At 41.5% G+C, this 22,853-nt stretch overlaps 1 protein-coding gene across 1 annotated transcript; it reads right to left on the bottom strand.

Annotated features, from left to right (window-relative positions):
• Window positions 1-15,735: 15,735 nt before the first annotated feature.
• On the bottom strand, window positions 15,736-22,451 carry LOC136508168 (signal recognition particle subunit SRP54, chloroplastic-like). Its single transcript, XM_066502797.1, has 15 exons — window positions 22,241-22,451; window positions 22,021-22,126; window positions 21,304-21,371; window positions 21,116-21,217; window positions 20,696-20,848; window positions 20,527-20,604; window positions 20,287-20,412; window positions 19,294-19,396; window positions 18,827-18,927; window positions 17,648-17,785; window positions 17,413-17,556; window positions 17,202-17,277; window positions 16,512-16,597; window positions 16,289-16,414; window positions 15,736-16,197 (listed from the first exon to the last, which is right to left on the bottom strand). Exons 1-15 carry the CDS (start codon window positions 22,418-22,420, stop codon window positions 16,108-16,110), a joined length of 1,677 nt encoding a protein of 558 aa, XP_066358894.1. The 5' UTR covers window positions 22,421-22,451; the 3' UTR covers window positions 15,736-16,107.
• Between the last annotated feature and the right edge of the window lie 402 nt (window positions 22,452-22,853).

Raw genomic sequence — 22,853 nt, 5'->3', positions numbered from 1 at the left:
TTGCAAGTGCTGCGATGCCGAAAACAACGCGATGGTTTGACAACTTTCGCTGACGTAGGGACAGCGTGAGAAACATCGTACATAAGCTGGCGCTGTGGACCTGACCTTGTCCCAGAAACAAACAGCCAGCGCAGCTAGGCCGGTAGGCCCATGCGCGCAAGGTCGCAAGAAAGCAATGTACGTGGCCGACTGCGCTCGTCCACGAGGAGACACGCAGATAGAGACAGCTGTTTGAGTTGACTTCACCTTACGAGTAACCTTGTAGTAATACTTGACTAATGACTTCACCTGGACGAGAGACCAGATAAGTAACTCGCTAGCGAGTACACAAGTCGCTAAGCTAGCTCGCAAGCCCAACAAGAAACTATTAGTCTCTGACATGCGGCTGCTCTTCTGCGATGCGTCGCCGTTTACTGATTTAAATAATTTGCAACGTCTAGACACAGAAAAATTTCAACAAAGCTTGAATTTAAATTTGATTCAAAAGCTATATATATATATATATATATCGTTCTATTTATTAATGGATTTTATTTTATTTATAAAAGTTACTTTTCATGCTTAATCTAACAAGACAAACCGTTCGCTAGCATCATCGTTCGACATTCCTAAATATCTTTACGCACTGCGTAATTTAACTTGAGCACTTAATCGAGTCCACGAAATTAAGTCACACAGGATTCGCTTATCGCATCAAGTACATTATAAATCAAAAATTCCGAGAAACCCGTTTCGAAAATTTTACTTAGGCCTAAATCGCGGTGCTAAATAAGCTCGTAACACCAGAGGTGTTACAACAAGGTGATACACTTGGTGGTTGGCACATTTGAGCAAGGGTTAGGAACTTCACCGGCGGAGTGTCCATCCGTAGAGTGCGGACAGTCCGACGGTGCCACCAACGCCCTAAACTCAGGTGAACGTGGTCACTATAAGTGACCGGACGTTGGTCTCTGAAGGACCGGCGCGTCCGGTCAGTAGCAGCAGAAGAAGCGCAGCATCGGTCGTCGATCGGACGCTGGCGCTGAAACGACCGGACGCTTGAAAGGTCCTAATATGGCTAGAGGGGGGTAAATAGCCTATTTAAAAATTTACAAATTAACTAGAGCAATTTGATTAGTATGACAAATAGCGAAATGCAAACTTGCTCTAGCTCTACAAGGGTTGCAAGCCACCTATCCAACAATTCTAGTTGCAATGATTACTAAGCACACAACTTGCAATGTTACTACTCACTAAGAGCTCTCAAACTTGCTATTCTAAAGAGCTCCACTAGATGAACTTAAAATAACAAAGCAAGCTCTCAATTCTAATTACACTAAAGAGCTTGCCACAACTAGTTTGCAAGAATATAAATGAGTGAGTAGGGTGATTATACCACCGTGTAGAGGAGTGAACCAATCACAAGATGAATACTAAATCAATCACCGAGAGAATACCAAAGGGCAAGAGAAAACCAATTTTTCTCCCGAGGTTCACGTGCTTGTCGGCACGCTAGTCCCCGTTGTGTTGACCAACACTTGGTGGTTCGGCGGCTAAGAGGTGTTGCACAAACCTCGTCCACACAATTGGACATTGCAAGAACCTACTCACAAGTGAGGTAACTCAATGACACGAGCAATCCACTAGAGTTACCTTTCGGCTCTCCGCCGGGGAAGGCACAAGACCCCTCACAATCACCACGATCGGAGTCAGAGACAATCACCAACCTCCGCTCAACGATCCTCGCTGCTCCAAGCTATCTAGGTGGCGGCAACCACCAAGAGTAACAAGTGAATCCCGCAGCGAAAAACGAATGCCAAGTGTTACTAGATGCAATCACTCAAGCAATGCACTTGGATACTCTCTCAATCTCACAATGATGATGAAACAATGATGGAGATGAGTGGGAGGGCTTTGGCTAAGCTCACAATGTTGCTATGTCAATGCAAATGTCCGAGAGAGTGAGTTTGACCTGGCCATGGGGCTTAAATAGAAGTCTCCACGAAATAGAGTTGTTGTACCCCTTCATTGGGCACAACTCGGGGTGACCGGACGCTCCGGTCAGTTCGACCAGATGCAGGACCCCAGCGTCCGGTCGTCCAATGCTTGCCACGTGTCATCGGCTTCAAACGCCGATCGCCTGATCTCAATAGTCAAGTGATGATCGGACGCGTCAGTTAGAAAGTGACCGAACACAGGACCCCAGCGTCCGGTCATTTCTAGTAAGGTTCCAAACGCAAAATTTTATGCTCGACCGGACACACCCAGCGTCCGGTCACACAATGTTTCCTCTGTGCGCCTCACGTCAGCGTACGTCAGCACTGACCAGACACACCCTGCTAGCGTCCGGTCACTCTTCGCGCTAGGGTCCGGTCACAAGACCAAGACGCGTGCTCACTGCTGCTACTGACCAGACTCAAGACCCCAGCGTCCGGTCACTGCACCACCAGCGCCCGGTCACTCTGTGAACCCCTGTCTATTATGTATAGGGCGTCGGTGAAGTTTCTAACCCTTGCTCAAATGTGCCAACCACCAAGTGTATCACCTTGTGCACATGTGTTAGCATATTTTCACAAATACTTTCAAGGGTGTTAGCACTCCACTAGATCTTAAATGCATATGCACTGAGTTAGAGCATCTAGTGGCACTTTGATAACCGCATTTCAATACGAGTTTCACCCCTCTTAATAGTACGGCTATCTAACCTAAATGTGATCACACTCGCTAAGTGTCTTGATCACCGAAACAAAATGGCTCCTACTATTTATACCTTTGCCTTGAGCCTTTTGTTTTTCTCTTTCTTCTTTTCAAGTTCAAGCATTTGATCATCACCATGCCATCACCATTGTCTTGATCTTCGTCATTGCTTCATCACTTGGAGTAGTGCTACCTATCTCATAATCACTTTGATAAACTAGGTTAGCACTTAGGGTTTCGTCAATTAACCAAAACCAAACTAGAGCTTTCAATCTCCCCTTTTTGGTAATTGATGACAACCCTTACACAAAGATATGAATTGAGATTTAATTAAATCCACATTGCTTGCCCAAGCATATTTACCATGTGTAAAAGAATATGGACAAGTTTCATGAACTCCAAATGGTAGCAATTGCTCCCCCTACATATGTGCTAAGAGTTTGGATTGTAGGTTGCACATATGCTTAGATAGGAAATATAGGAGACAATTTATACCGTATGATGCTAAGGTATAAGAGATGGACCTTTGAAGCGTGATACCAATCAGAGTGCACCAATATACCATCCTTAGCACCATTAGTAACTATACATACACACACAAAAAACTAGAATACCCCATGAGATCAACATTACAAGCAAGGGTCTAGTTTCCATAAAATGAACATAAGTCTTGTTACTTTAGCCTATGCATGCTAGTTTTTCATTTCACCATTCAAGCATATAACTAGCATACACCACACAAGCATGGATATTGAAATTTAGAACTTGTGCCATGCAAGCAAATATATGAAATGCACATTTAAATGCAACATACAAGTTTATGAGCTTGCTCCCCCTACTTGTGTGCATTTTTTATGATCCCCTTACAATGTCAATGTCATCTTGTGTGCATTTTTTTTATGATCCCCTTACAATGTCAATGTCATTTCATTTCATTTGTTTGCTCCTTCTATCTTACTATCTTTGTGAATTTCTCCTCCTTTGTCAACAATTAGCACAAAAGGTGAGCTCAAATTATAGATAGGTTGGGGTGAAACCATGTGAAATGAGGATCATTTTCCCAATTTGGTTCAATCTAGATTACTTGCAAAAGATATTTAACTCGGTTTGATCCAAGGACAAGCTTCTTGACACCTCCAAATAAGAGTTATCTTGTACCATGTTGAGTTAAACACGTGTACTTTATTTTTTAGATCAAACACTAGGTTTACAAGCCCACAAACATGTCATATGCTACCACTAGATCATTTCAAACATACAAGCAATAGTGGTACCATCCAAGCATCAAATTTATTTGATTTTAATGAATGAACCTAAGACATGATAGGAATGACTAGATGCACTAAACAAGTCCTTAGCAATGGATGGATGACATGTCAATCAACTTTACCTTGCTTTGCTCGAAGGAGAGGCATATCATATAATGGGGGGTGCGTCAACACATATTGGAGAAGTCAAGTATGTTCAATTCATTCCTTAGCTTGCAAAACATCTTTTCATCAAGTGGCTTGGTGAAGATATCGGCAAGTTGATCTTCGGTGCCCACACTCTCAATGCAAATATCCCCTTTTTGTTGGTGATCTCTTATGAAATTATGGCGGACATCTATATGCTTTGTTCTTGAATGTTGAACCGGGTTATTTGTGAGCTTCACGGCACTCTCATTGTCACATAGCAATGGCACTTGCTTGAATTTGATTCCAAAATCACTCAAAGTAGCCTTCATCCAAAGTAATTGAGCACAACAACTACCGGCCGAAATGTACTTTGCTTCGGCGGTTGAAAGTGCTATACTATTTTGCTTCTTTGATGACCAAGACACAAGTGATCTTCCCAATAGTTGACATGTGCCTGATGTGCTCTTTCTCTCAACTTTGCATCCCGCATAATCAGAGTTCGAATATCCAATCAACTCAAATCTTGCTCCTTTGGGATATCACAATCCAACATTTTGTGTATGCTTCAAGTACCTCAATATTCTCTTTGTTGCTTTTGAATGACTTTCTCTTGGTGAGGCTTGGAATCTAGCGCACATGCATACACTAAACATCACATCCGGCCTTGATGCGGTCACATAGAGTAGGCTTCCAATCATAGACCGATACATCTTTTGATCCACCATGTTGCCACTAGCATCACTATCCAAGCTTCCACTTGTCCCCATTGGTGTACTAATAGCTTTACTATGATCCATTCCAAATTTCTTGAGCATGTCCTTGATATACTTGCCTTGACTCACAAATGTGTCATTCTTCATTTGCTTGATTTAATGACCAAGGAAGTAGCTAAGCTCTCCAATCATGGACATCTCAAACTCACTTGCCATTATCTTGCCAAACTACTCACAAAAATCTTGATTTGTAGACCCAAAAATGATATCATCAACATAGATTTGCATTACAAACAAGTCATTTCTAAGCTTCTTGGTGAAAAGAGTGGTGTCAACCTTTCCCATCCTGAATCCCTTAGAGAGTAGGAAATCTCTCAATCTCTCATACCATGCTCTAGGTGCTTATTTTAATCCATACAAAGTCTTTCTCAACTTGTAAACATGGTTGGGTTTCTTCTCATCTTCAAAACTGGGAGGTTGCTCAACATATATAAGCTCATTGATGTACCCATTGAAAAATGCACTCTTCACATCCATTTGGTACAACTTGATGTTGTGGGCACAAGCATAGGCTAACAAGATCCTAATTGCTTCCAATCTTGCAACCGGGGCATATGTTTCACCAAAGTCAAGACCTTCAACTTGAGTGTAACCTTGAGCCACTAATCTTGCTTTGTTCCTTATTACTATCCCATCTTGATCTTGCTTGTTCCAAAAGACCCACTTGGTTCCAATCATATTATGATCCTTAGGCCTCTCAACTAACTCCCATACTTGGTTTCTTGTAAAGTTGTTTAGCTCTTCATGCATAGCATTGACCCAATCAACATCCTTCAAAGCTTCATCTATCTTTTTAGGTTCAATGGATGACACAAATGAGAAATGCTCACAAAATGAAGCCAATCTTGATCTAGTTTGCACATCTCTTGAAATATCACCAATGATAGTGTCCAAGGGATGATCTCTTGCAACATTGGTTGGTTGAAGCACTTGCACTTGATTGCTTGCATTTGATAGATCACTTGGTTGAGATGATGAACTAGCCACTTGTTGTTGATCTTGCACTTTGTCATCACTAGTACTCGCTCGAACTTGATCATGAGAACCACTAGCTTGCACATTTGTGTTAGAGAGCATTTGATTCTTGTCATCTTCAACATCAATCACTTCTCTAGGCCTTATATCACCAATGTCCATGTTCTATATTGCATTGACCAATTGAGTGCCTCTTACATCATCTAGATTTTCATCTTCCTCTTGGGAACCATTTGTTTCATCAAACTCCACATCATGAACCTCCTCAAGAGTACCACTAGCCAAATTCCAAACTCTATATGCCTTGCTGGTAGTGGAGTAACCAAGCAAGAAACCTTCATCACATTTCTTTTCAAACTTGCTCAATCTAGTGTCTTTCTTCAATATGTAGCATTTACAACCAAAAACCCGAAAGTATGCTATGTTGGGCTTTCTTCCATTCAATAGCTCATATGGTGTCTTCTCCATCATGGGGTGACAATAGAGTCGGTTGCTATAATAGCAAGCCGTGTTTATTGCTTCGGCCCAAAATGAATGACTCACATTGTACTCACTCAACATTGATCTTGCCATGTCAATCAAAGTTCTATTCTTTCTTTCAACTAGGCCATTTGATTGTGGAGTGTACTTGGCCAAGAATTGATGTCTAATTCCAAATTCATCACATGACTCATCAATTCTAGTATTCTTGAATTCACTACTATTGTCACTTCTAACTTTCTTGATGGTTGTTTCAAACTTATTGTGAATGCCCTTGACAAATGATTTGAATGTTGCAAACACATCACTCTTGTCAATAAGAAAGAATATCCATGTGTATCTAGTGAAATCATCCACAATCACAAATTCATATTTGTTTCCACCAATGCTTGTGTATGTGGTTGGTCCAAACAAGTCCATGTGCATCAACTCAAATGCCTTAGATGTGCTCATCATGCTCTTCTTAGGATGTGTGTTACCAACTTATTTTCCGGCTTGACATGCACTACATAGCTTATCCTTCTCAAATGTGACATCTTTCAAGCCTCTAAGTCATGCTTAATCAACTTGTTCAATTGTTTCATTCCAACATGACCAAGCCTTCTATGTCATAACCAACCCATGCTAGACTTAGTGATCAAACATGTTGTCAATTGAGCTTCTCTATCATTGAAATCAACCAAGTATAGATTTTCATATCTAAATCCTTTGAATATCAAGTTAGAGCCATCTACACTTATAATCTCTACATCATCCACACCAAATATGCATTTGAAACCAAGATCACACAATTGAGCTACCGATAAAAGGTTGAAGTTCAAGCTCTCTACTAATAGCACATTGGAAATGCTCAAGTCATTGGATATTGCAATCTTACCGAGCCCTTTGACCTTGCCTTTGCCATTGTCACCAAATGTGAACTATCAATCCCATTGCTCTTGTTTTCATTGATTGAATTGAACATTCTTGGATCACCGGTCATGTGTTATGTGCACCCACTATCAAGCACCCAATGCCTTCCTCCGGCTTTATAATTGACCTACAAAAGAAGATCAATTCTTTTTAGGTACCCAAACTTGCTTGAGTCCTTCAAGGTTAGTTACCAAGGTCTTTGGTACCCAAATGACCTTCTTCTTTGGGCCCACAATTGGTGTACCAATGAACTTAGCCTTCACACCATTGGCACCCTTAACAAGCATGTAACAAGAATCAAATTTAATTGAGGATACAATAGGTAGCTTGTTCTTGTTAATCTTGCAATATTGCTCTACATGCCCAACTTGCTTGCATCTATTGCAAAACTGACCATTGCCCTTCACAAAGTTAACTTTGGGAGTGACAAACGCCGCCTTGCCTTTCTTGGGGGTATAGTCTAATCCCTCTTTGTTGAGAGAAAACCTTTGGCTACCCAAGCACTTTAGCAAGCGGGCATCTCCACCATAGGCATTGCCTAAGGCACGAGTGAGCTTATTCACCTCCTTGAGGGTCTCATTTTCCACCATTAATGAGGCATCACAAGTGAGACCATCACTCAAAGGTGAAGTAGACATAGTAGTGCTACAAGAAGTGTTAGTGGGAGCAACTATAATGGGCTTATAAAAAGATTCATCAATAAGATCACATGTTAGTCCCACATCACATGATACAATCACTTGCTCCTTCTTGGCTTCCACTTTGACTTGCTCGATGAGAGAGGAGTGAGCTTTCTTAAGCTTAGAGTGAGCTTTGCCAAGCTTCTCATGGGCTACCATTAGCCTCTCATGAGTGGCATTGAGCTCATCAAGGGATTGCTCAAGAAATTTGACTTTCTTGTTCAATTCCTTGCACTCCTTTCTCTTCATCTCAAAGCAAGTATGTACTTGCTCACACATGCCCATGAGCTCCTCCTTGGAGTACTCCTCATCATCATCATCACTCCTACAAGCATCACTTTCACATTCATCATCATCACTCATATCATATTTTACCTTGGTAGGTTTTGCCATGAGGCATGTCGAAGGAGTGTCGAAGATGGAGGGCTTGTTGTTGATGACGATGCTTGCTAGTGTTTTCTTGATAGATTTCTTATCATCATCACTAGAGTCATCACTATCTGAAGAGCCATCACTATCCCAAGTGACCACATAGCCTCCACCCTTCTTCTTCTTTTGGAAGGTCATTCTCTTCTCCTTCTTCTCCTTCTTTTCTTTCTTATCCTTCTTGTGCTTCTTATTCTCATCCTCATCATTGTCACTATTGTAGGGACAATTTGCTACAACGTGATCAGGACTCTTGCAATTATAGCATCTTCTCACATATTCTTTGCTTTTGGTGTGATCTTTTCTCTTTCTTGCACCATAGCCCTTCTTCTTCATGAATTTTCCCATCTTGCGTACAAAGAGGGCCATAGCTTCATCATCAATATCACTAAGATCATCGTCATCACTTGATTCTTTCTTGGACTTGCCCTTGTTCTTGGATGATGATGAGCTAGCCTTGAATGCTATACTCTTCTTCTTTTCTTCTTCTTCCTTCTTGTCATCCTTGTCATCCCCCTCCCTTTCCACACGGTATGTCTCTTGGGTCATGACATCACCTAGTACTTGGTTAGGGGTAATCTCCTTCAATCCTCCTCTTATGATAAGCAATCTCAACATCTCAAATCTTGGAGGTAAGCACATCAAGAACCGATGAGAGACATCATCATCCTTGATCTTCTCTCCCAAGGCCTTCAAGTCATTTACAATCACTTGCAACCGATGGAACATTTCTAGAATGCTCTCATCTTCCTTCATCTTGAAGCTTGTCAACTTATCCTTGAGAATGTACAACTTAGCACTCTTCACCGCCGGTGTGCCCTCATATATTTTCTCCAATCTCCTCCACACCTCATTTGCTCTTTCACAATCCTTGATTTGCTCAAACACCTTAGAATCAATGGCATTGTATATGGTGTTGAGAGCCATTATATTACATTACTTGTTGGTCTTGTCTTGGTTGGTGGGGTCATCGGGATCAATGATAGCATAGTCATTCTCAGTCACCTCCCATACTTGATCATTGATTGAACCAAGATACATCCTCATCTTTCTCTTCCAATAATCATAGCATGTGCCATCAAAGAATGGTGGTTTGCCCCCCACATGGTTGAACACAACTTGAGCCATAATTTGACACCGAGGTTGTTAAGCCTTCAATCAAACGGTGACCATGACTCCGATACCACTTGAAATGTCCTAATATGGCTAGAGGGGGGTGAATAGCCTATTTAAAAATCTATAAATCAACTAGAGCAATTTGATTAGTATGACAAATAGCGAAATACAAATTTGCTCTAGCTCTACAAGGGTTGCAAGCCACCTATCCAACAATTCTAGTTGCAATGATTACTAGGCACACAACTTGCAATGTTACTACTCACTAAGAGCTCTCAAACTTGCTATTCTAAAGAGCTCCACTAGATGAACTTAAAATAACAAAGCAAGCTCTCAATTCTAATTACACTAAAGAGCTTGCCACAACTAGTTTGCAAGAATATAAATGAGTGAGTAGGGTGATTATACCACCGTGTAGAGGAGTGAACCAATCACAAGATGAATACTAAATCAATCACCGAGAGAATACCAAAGGGCAAGAGACAACCAATTTTTCTCCTGAGGTTCACATGCTTGCCGGCACGCTAATCCCCGTTGTGTCGACTAACACTTGGTGGTTCGGTGGCTAAGAGGTGTTGCACGAACCTCGTCCACACAATTGGACACCATAAGAACCTACTCACAAGTGAGGTAACTCAATGACACGAGCAATCCACTAGAGTTACCTTTTGGCTCTCCACCGAAGAAGGCATAAGACCCCTCACAATCACCACGATCGGAGCCGAAGACAATCACCAACCTCCGCTCAACGATCCTCGCTGCTCCAAGCCGTCTAGGTGGCGACAACCACCAAGAGTAACAAGTGAATCCCGCAGCGAAACACGAATGCCAAGTGCCACTAGATGCAATCACTCAAGCAATGCACTTGGATACTCTCCCAATCTCACAATGATGATGAAACAATAATGATGAAACAATGATGGAGATGAGTGGGAGGGCTTTGGCTAAGCTCATAAGGTTGCTATGTCAATGCAAATGTCTAAGAGAGTGGGCTTGACCCGGTCATGGGGCTTAAATAGAAGCCCCCACGAAATAGAGCCGTTGTACCCCTTCACTGGGCACAACTCGGGGTGACCGGACGCTCCGGTCAGTTCTACCAGACACAGGACCCCAGCGTCCGGTCGTTCGATGCTTGCCACGTGTCTTCGGCTTCAAACGCCGATCGCCCGATCTCAACGGTCAAGTGATGACCGGACGCGTCAGTTAGAAAGTGACCGGACATAGGACCCCAGCGTCTGGTCGTTTCCAGTAAGGTTCCAAATGCAAAATTTCACGACCGGACGCGTCCGGTCATGCTCGACCGGACACACCCAGCGTCTGGTCACACAACATTTCCTCTGTACGCCTCACGTCAGCATACGTCAGCACTGACCGGACGCACCCTGCCAGCATCCGGTCACTCTTCACACCAGCATCCAGTCATAAGACCGAGACACGTGCTCACTGCTGCTACTGACCGGACTCAGGACCCCAGCGTCCGATCACTGCGCCACCAGTGTCCGATCACTCTATGAACCCCTGTCTATTCTGTATAGGGCACCGGTGGCACCGTCGGACCATCCGCACTCTATGGGTAGACACTTCGCCGGTGAAGTTTCTAACCCTTGCTCAAATATGCCAACCACCAAGTGTATCACCTGGTGCACATGTGTTAGCATATTTTCAAAAATACTTTCAAGGGTGTTAGCACTCCACTATATCCTAAATGCATATGCAATGAGTTAGAGCATCTAGTGGCACTTTGATAACCGCATTTCAATACGAGTTTCACCCCTCTTAATAGTACGGCTATCTAACCTAAATGTGATCACACTCGCTAAGTGTCTTGATCACCGAAACAAAACGGCTCCTACTATTTATACCTTTGCCTTGAGCCTTTTGTTTTTCTCTTTCTTTTTTTCAAGTTCAAGCATTTGATCATCACCATGCTATCACCATTGTCATGATCTTCGCCATTGCTTCATCACTTAGAGTAGTGCTACCTATCTCATAATCACTTGGATAAACTAGGTTAGCACTTAGGGTTTCATCAATTAACAAAAACCAAACTAGAGCTTTCAACGCTGGCTGGTTGCATTCGGTCACACTGACATGGTCATGCATAGGGGAAACGCCATGTGACCGGACGCTGGGTGAGTCCGGACGTGAAAAATCGTTTCTGGATGCTTATTGGAAACGACCGGACGCTGAGGTCCAGCGTTCGGTCACTTTGAGCTGCTGCGTCCGGTCGTCACTTGACCGTTGAGATCGAGCGATCAACATTTGAAGAGAGGGGACATGTGGCACGCATCACGTGACCGGATGCTGAGGTCCAACATCCGGTCAATTTGACCGGAGCGTCCGGTCACCCCGTGTTGTGCTCAGTGAAGGGGTACAACGGCTCTATTTCGTGGGGGCTTCTATTTAAGCCTCATGGCCGGCTCAAGCTCACTCTCTTGGCCATTTGTATTGACATAGCAACCTTGTGAGCTTAGCCAAAGCCCCCCCACTCATCTCCATCATTGATTCATCATCTTTGTGAGATTGGGAGAGAATCCAAGTGCATTGCTTGAGTGTTTGCATCTAAAAGCACTTGGTGTTCGTGTTTCGCTGTGAGATTCGCTTGTTACTCTTGGTGGTTGCCGCCACCTAGATGGCTTGGAGCAGTGAGGATTGTCGAGCGGAGGTTGGTGTTTGTCTCCGGCTTTGATCGTGGTGATTGTGAGGGGTTTTTTACCTTTCCCCGGCGGAGAGCCAAAAGGTACTCTAGTGGATTGCTCGTGGCTTGTGTGATCCTCATCTTGTGTTGGTTGTGCGACACCCTATTGAGGATTTAGCGTGTGATGCCAATTAGCGCGTGAACCTCTAAGTGAGTGAATCGTCAGAACGAGGAGTAGCTTGTCGGCAAGCAAGTGAACCTCGGTAAAAAAAATTATTGTGTTCATCATTTAATTTCGAGGTGATTGGTCTTCATTGTTATTCATTCTAGTGATTGATTGGCTTTATTTGGATATTGCATGTTTCACACCCATGTTATAGTGCATGTTTTAAATGTTTTATCTGCTTCAAACGTATATTGCATTCAAGTGTTTTATGTTACAAGTGTTTCGTGTGTTCAGATGTATGTTCAGAGAATCATGGGGGCACGGCCCAGGAGCGGGGGGAAGGGGCGCGATGAGCTGGGGCCGGCAGATGGGGCGCGCGGCGTGCCTGGGGTCCTACGGACGGGGCGTGCTCGTCCTCATTTCGGCTCCCATGTCCTGCCCACGTGGAAAGAGAGGAGGGGGTCAGGGGGAAGGAGCGGCGGGCGTGGGGCGGGGTACGCGTGCGGGGCGAGACGAGACGGATGGGGAAGGACTGCAGCGATACGACAAGAGTGCGGCGCGTTTTTATAAGCCGCTCGGTACCATCCGACGAAATCCTATTCTGCTTCCCTTTATCTTATTATGTGTACATGTGCTTATATAGGAGTCTAGCATATGACTTCTTGTTTGCACAGGAGAGGTGCGATTATTTCTCCTCCCTCAACGAGCACAGGTAGCAGACGAGCAGCGCTGCTGCTGTAGTCTGTAGCCCATGCCACCATACATCTAAGCTAATTGGGCTGGCCCCAGGTTTAGTTAGCTGTTCTATGCTCGCATGCACATTAGCGTCAGTTTTTTTTTTCAAAAATACTACTGTTGCAGCTGTAGAATTTTTTTTAATTTTAACACTTTTGTAAACTAATTTTAAATCTAACACCGTTTTTTTTAACTAACACTTTTGGCCGCGCCTATTGTCATGGCACGACGAAATGTCTGTGCCGCACCATGCATGGTGGCACGGCAGGAGGGTGACATGGTGAAGACCGAGGCCGCTGACCGGTGACGTGGCAGGGTCTGCCGCGCCACCGATCTTGGCGCGGCACTGACGCGCCACGGCGCATGCGCGCGGCAGGGTCAGATAAATATTGCCCGCGAGCCGCCCCTGCCCGCGAGCCGCCCCCCTGCCTCTGCCTGCCGCCCCTGCCCGAAGCGTCGCCGTCGCCGTGCCTACACGCCGACCACCGCGCCTGCCCACCTGCCCGGCCGCCCGCACGCCGCGCAGAGCCCCGCCGGCCGCCCGCCCACGCCGCACGCGCCCGCCCACTCCGGCCGCGCCTCTCACCTAGGTGTATGGCACGCTGGTCCCACTAGATGGTCCCACCAAACTGGAGAGAAAATATCACGCGTTAATTTTTCTTGACCAGACGCGTGTTATCCATCCGGGAGGTGTGCGACATGCGACGCCGTCGCATAGAATTCTCTTCCACGTCTATGTCAGTATATGTGCGTGTATTTTTTTCATTTTAACTTTTTTGTTTGCAGTTCTATACTTTCATGATAATTTAAAAAAAAAATAGTTTCATGCTCCATTCTATTATTTATTGTCCTATATAGGTACAAGCTTCTGCTAATTCGAACTTCCAACTTTCACGCCAAACAGACCAGGCAAAGCGAGCACCGTCATTCTATACCTAATACTAACAAAAAAATTTGCCATCATAAAATTCCCGTCCAGCCCCCGATCACCGGCTCGGTCTCAATGCTCACCTGTGTCCATGTCGATTTGTTTTGTATTTTCACGGTTGCCGACTAAGATTAGGAGTGAGGAAGAGAATAGAAAAAAAAATACGGGGTTCTAGATGAAAAGATGTCAGAGAGAAAGAAAAGATGGGAGAGTCTTAATAGTTTTTGAAATATATTAGGGTTCCTGATGCAAAATATCCAGATCCAAGTGGGCTTCTCTTCTTTTTCGACTTTGGCTGTTTGCGCATTAAGTTTTGATTGGTATGATGTGGCTTTGATTAGAAACAAAACTTATTTTTATTAAAATATGGATTAGTTAACTGTACAACTAATTATTTTGTGAAGCGAAATCTTGGCAGATTATTATCTAATAAAAGCTAAACAAATGTATTTATGTAATTCCTGACGAGAACTGTCGTGTGGAAATTTAAGAGATGTCTCAATCATTAGTGGACAGACCAATCCTTAACACATCGATAAAAAAATTACGAAGGTTGATATGATGCATAAAAAAGCTACAAAGGTCGATATTGAGTCATAGAAACATATGGGTATTATGAAAATTAAAGTTATGATATTTTTATAGTTAAATAATTATGCGCTTTGCAATGGAAGGAAAAATATACAAAGGTGTATTTTAATTTTTTTTGCGAGACCAAGGTGTATTTTAATTTGATATAGGTTAAATAAGACATTGTTATTTATTGTCAGCATTAACTTATATTATGAATGTCACGGTCATCATAAAATAAATTATAAAAAGATAAAGCATAAATAGATATGTACTATTCATGTTATCGTTTTGAATCAATGCTGGATAGTTTTTTCTCCTATTGCAACATACGGGCATATTTGCTAGTATGACTAAAGCACTCAATGACTGATATAATATTTCCATTATTAATTCACTTTTGTAAGCATAATCTAGTTTGAACTCAGACTTATGGAGTGGTTCAACGATTACAACACGTGTCATATAAATATGTTGCTTTTACTCAATATAAAAAAAATCGTGACCAATATTGTCCACATTCGTCTCGTCCTGTATTGGACATATGTTTATCCGTATTTGTGACCAAAATAATTCGAATCTGTATCTGTATCCAAGGGCTATCCGTGTCCAAATCTGAATAAAAAAAATATGAAAACAAAAATGATATCAACAATATCCATCCGTATCCAATACGATTACATCCCTACGACTATTAACTATATTAACTTTAGTATTACTAATTATGTCACATTAAAACGACTTAAAAGTAATTACTATTACTAATGACATATACATGTAAATTAATTAGTTTTTTTAATAAAACTAAATTCATTTATTTTTAATACGACTAATTATATAATTTTAACATTAATAATTATGTACCCATTGGACATATTTAAAAGTAATGCCAAATGATATTAACTTATTAATAATGATAAATAGATATAAAATTGATTATTTTTAAATATAATTAATTTCATTAGTGTTAATACACAAAAAATATATTAATTAATTAATATGCCAATGATATATAACATTGTTTTTCAGTAGCTGCCATTCAACGTTTAAAAGTTGAAACTTAAAGTTCTGCTGCGGTAATTAAAATTAAGATTTCTTTTTTTGCTATTACATAACGCAGACACTCACAACCAACGCTATTATTCATACGCACATATCGTAGTATATATTTTGGTCTCAATTGTATAACCCCTTTTTTCTAAAACTATTAGTAACACAGATCTACTTATAGACAACTAAATTGAAGAGGTATTCCAATGCAAATCCGAATCTGAGCTAATTCGTTTTGTATTCGTAACCAAGGACATTCGGATCCGTATTCATATTCAACAAAAAAAAATGGTAAATAGCGACACGGGTATCCGATCTGTTTCCACACCTGCCACCAGCGGGCAGGGTTCAGTCATTCAGATGGTGCAATTAGGTGAATTTTACTTTGGCATACGTCCAATATGGCAAAATAGAAAGGCTGCACACGACTAGCCAGAGTAGGATATCCAGATGACATTCTAATTTCCCGAAAGCACTTCATTTTCCACTTCTGAATCCGAGCCAAATCCCTGGGATAACCGTCCATGCACGCAGGCAGGAATACGGCAGACCTGACGCTGCCAGTCAGAGTCGGCAATGAACATCTCACCGTCTGCGGAAACCACGCATTGCATCCAGTTGCCGCTGCCTCAGGTTGCCATACTTCCTTCTACGTCGTCCAGTACCGGCAGCAGCCTGAAAGACACAGTTGCAAAAGCTTTTTAACTCAACAAAAACATGCGTGCCCCAAATCATTGGTAGGGTCTGGACTAGAGATGCCTTCTACCTGCTCCTCAGCTTTCATTGATTCCATGAGCTCGTCCATATCTGGCGACTCTTTTCCTTGTATAGCGCCCATCATTTTCTGCATTTTTGCACGCATTTGGAAGAGTTGTGCAACCAATTGGCTCACCTTATAGTGGAGGAACAGTTAATCAGATCTCTTGGTGATTACTTTGGTTTATATACTAGAACATATAGGAAAAGATTATGCATGATAAGAACTGAACCTGCTGTTCGGTTTTTCCAGAGTCCTTGGCCACTCGTTTCCTTCTCTCGCGTGATTCAGCAAGTAACTCTGGCCTTTCCCTTTCCTCTGCACAAGCCCCGATAAACAACTGAGCATACATATAGGAATGATGGGGTTATTGCCATCAAGCAACTCAGGATTAGTTATCGACTGAGACACTGTTGGCCTTAGATTTCAGCCTCAAAGTTAAATATGCTATGTATGTTTAGTTAAAAAAAATCAATTCCTTCAGCAATGCATGAATTCATCCCTCTTGTCAGAGTTCAGACTCATCATAAAAGAAATTTGTCAAATATATTTGTAGAATTTTAAAGGGAAAATAGATATTTTTGGAAGTGGAACAATCTCAAACCTGAGGCAACTTAAGGCCTCTCTTGCGACTGTGAGAATAGTAGGACACCAACCAAACAGACGATAGCAAGTGGAAGCTAATCTATATAGTCACACTATTACATGTTTGTAATGCTGGTCAAGCAGGCTCAGACAAGCTATTGACTTCGTGGCAAATCATTGGGCTTAAAAATCAAATACTAAATAAGTTTCACATACCAGCTCCAAATATGTGTTACAAGACTTAAAACAGTATATAAGAAACACTGGATAGTAAGAGTTCAGGAGGAATATGCAAAAAAGATATTTTTAGGATGTCTCTTAAATGTGGAATACATACCGAGAGTCATTACATTGATCATTGACTCCATAAACTTGAGATTCTTCTCAGCTTCACGGATTTGTGCAGGGGTAACCTATTTAAACATGGCAACATTTGTCTTAAATTTTAATAATGTGAATTTTATAGCCTTGAATATGATCGTTAATTGCTTTCATAAGACAATTCCAAAGTAAGGTATTAAATTAGGTCCAGAAGTTCATATTTATACCTTGTTCATGCCTGGAATCATGCCGATTAAACGACTGAATGAACCCATTTGTGCGATCATTTGTGTTTGCTTCAGAAAGTCGTTAAAGTTAAATTTTGCACTCAAGATCTTCTTCTGTAATTCCTCAGCATCTTCTTGACACATCTACTTGTACAAACAGGTAATGCCATAGAATATCAAATTATAGTCTAATAAAAGACAAGACAAAAGGAACATTTCACAAGAAGTGACTTACCACTTCTTGTGCTTTTTCAACAAATGAAAGTACATCTCCCATTCCCAGGATACGCTGTGCCATACGATCTGGGTAGAAAGGCTCAAGATCTTCAATACGCTCTCCTTGCCCTACAAATTTAATTGACTTTCCAGACACCTGCAAATTTTGTCAATTTTTCATATTTATCAGAATGTGTACTAAGGAAGGAAGAACACCTGCTGATGATGTAAGCGTAAAACAAGTAATCGTTGAGCATTTATAGTGTAAGCACTTGTATATAACAGTACTCCTCCTTTTCCCCTTTGTTCATACCATAGGTAAGTTAAAAAAATAAAGTACTATAGTAAAAGAGGGAGTACAAGGAAGTCATGGGACATGACCAATTGAACACATTAAGGGGCTGTTTGGTTCTAGGCCCTAAGAAACCAAGCCAAAATTTGACCCGCCCTGAAAATTTTTCTATTATTTATTTTGAGACCAAATTTGTCCTGACCAGAGAAATTTGTCAGTGGTCAGCTACAGTTAACAACCAAAGTTGGCTCTCCCTCGAGGAAGCAATTTGGACAGGCTGCTAACCACTCCCATGGGTGAGGTGTCAAGCAACCATTGTATGCATGTAGATGAAAATTTGAAGGTAATCAAACTTCAAATGCTAATGTCTACTAAACCATGTATATAATTTTCAATTTGTTTTCACCATAATATTCCTCACAATTTTTTCTACAAAATAAGATCACACATGGCTATTATGTTTCAATGAAGAAAAAAATAATCGCATGTGAGCGGTGCATGTCAGACTCACAGTTTGACAAAATTTAGCATGGCTACATCCAAACATTTTTCTAGACATATCGAAAGTTTAGCATGGGCCGTGCATGTCAGACTCACAGTTTGACAAAATATGGCATGGCTACATCTAAACATTTTTCCTGACCATGTCCAAATTTTGAAAAGGCTATGAACGAACATATTTTTTTCCACATTTTGCCATTGACCATTTTTGGCTATGACCAAAGTTTGGCTTGGCCACTCCATGTCATAAACCAAACAGGCCTATAGCCATGATGCATTTTTCTATTAAGTGATCCTACAAACGTGTGGTGCTACCATGAATTAGTAGTTTACTTGTGGAGAAACATGAATCAATAGTATTTTCAGAAGCTAATTCATGAAACAAAACGACAGAAAACAAGAAACCTCTTTAACACTCAGTGCTGCTCCACCTCTTGAGTCACCATCCAGTTTTGTCAGTATAGCACCAGTTATACCAATCTCATCATTGAAGGAGCTGACCAACCCTGACCATATCATTAAAAAAAGGGTAAGTGTGCACTCAGAATTTGAGATTTATATCATAGAATGACATGTCCTGCTACTTATAGTGGGCACCTTATGCTTCCACTCCTATGAAAAGAACACAAGAAATCATGGAGAACACTAATAATGTTGATCAAAGGTTACTATATATACAGATACGAAAAATGTGGGAACTCCAAATCTAGATGGGGAAATACAAGAAATTTATACACAAGCTATGAAACAGTCAAGTTTCAACCTGTGAAACATGGGCAGAGCATTAGGTAAGCTACAAATATTAAGTATAAAACGATGATGAAATAGAGCCCTAAACCCAACTTTAGAATAAACAAGATGCAGCTGTATACCTGCAGCTTCTTGGCCAGTCATGGCATCAACCACAAGAAGAACTTCTGTAGGATTCACTGCTTTTTTTACTTCTTTCAACTCATTCATCATTGCTTTATCTACCTAGTGATACAAAAGATTAATCAGATGACATCAATGGTACTGATCAAATTTACTGCGAAAAGTATGAAGGACAGCTAGCTGCCAATACTCCAATCATAAAAAAATTAAAAATGAAAAGTCAAAAACTGCATTGACATGCATCAGTTTAGCAAAAAGGAAAGTAGTAGATTGAAATTATGCTATGAAGCTAGACTCTGACCTATGCCTCTGCTTTTGTTTTTCTGTTCTTGGTTTTTAATAAATTTCAGTAGGGGCGCAAGCCCTTCCTGTTCTCTCTCAAAAAAAATTATGCTATGAAAGAGTTTTATGTTGTGAAACACACTTATTTTCAGTTTTCACAGAAGCTCATGATAGATTATCTGTTGATTTACTTTAAAATACTATAATGGCCTTCACTTTTGAGTTGAAATATTATTTTAAGATTCAAAGAAGTATAGAACAATAACAAAATGTCTCTTTGGCTGAATAGCATTTTGAGTTGAAATATTATTTTAAGATTCAAAGAAGCCATAGCATCTCTATTTGGCTGAATAGCCTGTTCTATAGTTCTGCTGCGCTTCTTGATGCTTCTGTTTTGTTTTCTTATCTTTTTTATGTATTTATATAATACCACAGTAGGGTATTCCCCTACTGCATTTCTCTCAAAAAAGAATATCAACATCTCATTCAAAGTAAACATTTCAGACCATTTTTCATGTTGTTACCAACTTAATACCTTACAAGAAAACAAATAGTGCAATTTGACCACATATCTAAAGTACAACCTAACATTTTCAAAGTTCAGCATGATTATGACCTGGATCCAAGATCTCACATAGTTGCACTTTATCATTTATACTCACAGCTGAAACAAATCAGTGGAACAAATATTGAAGCAACATGTGTATGACCTGCAGTCTTCCAGCCGTGTCCACTATAATTACGTCAGCCTTATTGACTTTTGCCTCCTTCAAACCGTTTTTGGCTATTTGTGAAGGTTTTGCTTCAGTTCCTTCTGAGTAAACTGGTACACCAACCTATCAACATTCAAACGTTTTCTACTGAAGAGTAAGTTATAGCAGAACATTCAAGCAAGTGTGTATTCTAAAAGAGACGGAACATGCATCAATGGCAAGTTCTACAGCTTTTACCTTTTTACCCAGAATAGTGAGTTGATCAATAGCAGCAGGCCTGTAAACATCTGCAGCAACTAGCATACAACTCTTGCCCTGTAATCTGAGACTGGTCTATAAGTACGAAAAGTCTATGGATGAATTAGAAAATGTTTAAATAGTTAAAGTAGAGGCTTAAGGAAAGCACCATTTTTTTTAGATAGAAGGCAAGCTTCGCACAAACAGTAGTTTTTCCAACACCTTGCAGACCTGCCAACAAGATAATAGTTGGCCCAGATTTTGCAAACACCAAATCTGATACCTCCCCGCCCATCAGTTGTACGAGTTCATCATTCACAACCTGCATCATTGAGATAACTTAGTCTTCAGTGTTTCAAGCATATGAAATAGCTTTAAGTCAATATTAACTATTAAGCACCAAATTTCTTTGATAAGGTTGCTTCTGTGCACAATATATCATATCCATTAATTTATCTGCCTCTCCCAGAAAGGAAAATGACAAATTTTTTGGTAACCATGCAATTAAAAGATGGCTAAGAAGCCAAAGTCAAACAAAGGAATTGCATGTACAATACTAGAATGGTACTTCACGACAATATGGGTATACCTTCACCAACTGCTGGTCAGGTCGCACACCTCGGATTACATCGGTGCCTACGGCCTTTTCACTTACAGACTCAATGAATCTTCTTACTACTGGCAAACTTACCTGCAAAATAGGTTCCACCTAAGATTATGAAGGGGGGGAAATAATACAAACAAAAAAAATCATGCAGAAATACGAATCAGACATACATCTGCCTCCAAAAGTGCTCTTCTGATATCCCGCATTGGTTCAGCTATGTTTTCCTTTGTCAATACATCTTGAACCACAAAAAACATATTGCTTAATGAAAAACTGAGCTGGGTTATAGAGGATGCAGACATAAATGAAAAATGCAATGTAAGAGCAAATCAACTGAAAAAATCTCATAGTAGAATCAAACACAAGTTGTCCATGAATAACTTTGGTACACTCAACGGTTTCCTCTTTTGTTGCAAAAAAAAAGACGATTTTGATATCTGCCCAAATTAATAAGACTGGATAGGCCATACATCTTGAATCAGTGATCAGTGAGGGAGGCCTTGTAAATGAAACTACAGGCAACAGTGCCATCAACTATTTCCGAAAAGTTTAGCCAATGGTTGCTGAGTAGTTCGTATATATATAACATAAAACCGATGCCGAGAGACATGTAGCGCATCATGTTTATGGATCGAACAAGCATTTGAAAAAAAATAGCCAATAGAAAATATCACAAATTCACACAATTATTGCATTATATTGTATACTTGTTACGATACATCGCAAATAGAGAGACATTAGTAAACATAATTTGGTACACGACATATTTACTCGAACTAAAATTCCGAGCTGTATCTACTTTTTTGTGAATTAGGGGCAAAAAAAAAATAGGCTGGAGCATCAGATGTGACAAGAGTTATATCTATGGAAGCAACAACAACGCTCACCGACTCCCCTCAGCTTGTTCCAGGCGGACTCGAGGCCTGTGGTGAGCTGGCCGAACATCTCCGCCCGAACAACCAGCCCGCCCGCCCTCCCACGCCGCCTCCATCCCTGATGTCACACAGAGCAAACATGCTAAATCTATTCTAAGCCCAGAACGCGAAACTCTCGTCGAGGGAACGGAAGAAACGAAAGGCCGAGCGGCGAAGGGTACTGAAGCGGGACCTGGAAGGGTGACGGGTGGGAGCGAAGCGCTGGGCTCCGGGCAGAGCGCAGGTAGAGCGAGGTGGTAGCGGAGAAGCGGCGGAGGCGGAGGGATGCAGTGGCCGCCTTCTCCGGCGAGGAGAGCGCGAGCGCTGTGGTGGCGAACGACGAGGAGAGCGCGAGCGCTGTGGTGGCCTCCATTGTGGGGGTTGGGCAGGAGACGAGACGGGAGTGTGTTCTGCGGAGGAGAGGGAAGCGACGAGGCGGATAAGAGCAGTTGGAAACTGATTCCCCTTCAGTTGGGCCTGTCGGGCTTTGTGGGCTCGTAATGCTTTCTGGTCTAACGCGATGCCAATTAGAACTTCATCTTTTTTTTTGTTTCTTTTTTCTTTTTCTTTTTTTTTGAGAAAGACACTCGAGAGTGTCTCAAACTCAAATAGAACTTCAATTTGAATCTCCCGCCCAACTGCGTGGCTCTTTATTTGCGTGGAAATACTCGGATGCGGGTCGCGTCGGTTCGGTCGCGGCTTCCACTTTGCCTCGCTTGTCTCTCTATCTCTGCTCTGTCTCGCCCATCCCATCTCTAGGTCACTCTCGTGTCCGTTGGCAGCAGTAGAGCCCCGCACCGCCACCA

The sequence above is a fragment of the Miscanthus floridulus genome, chromosome 15 (genome assembly GCF_019320115.1).
Source record: "Miscanthus floridulus cultivar M001 chromosome 15, ASM1932011v1, whole genome shotgun sequence".
Taxonomy (NCBI): Eukaryota; Viridiplantae; Streptophyta; class Magnoliopsida; order Poales; family Poaceae; genus Miscanthus; species Miscanthus floridulus.
The sequence above is the reverse complement of the archived record's forward strand: the minus strand, read 5'-3'. Positions and strand labels throughout refer to the sequence as shown.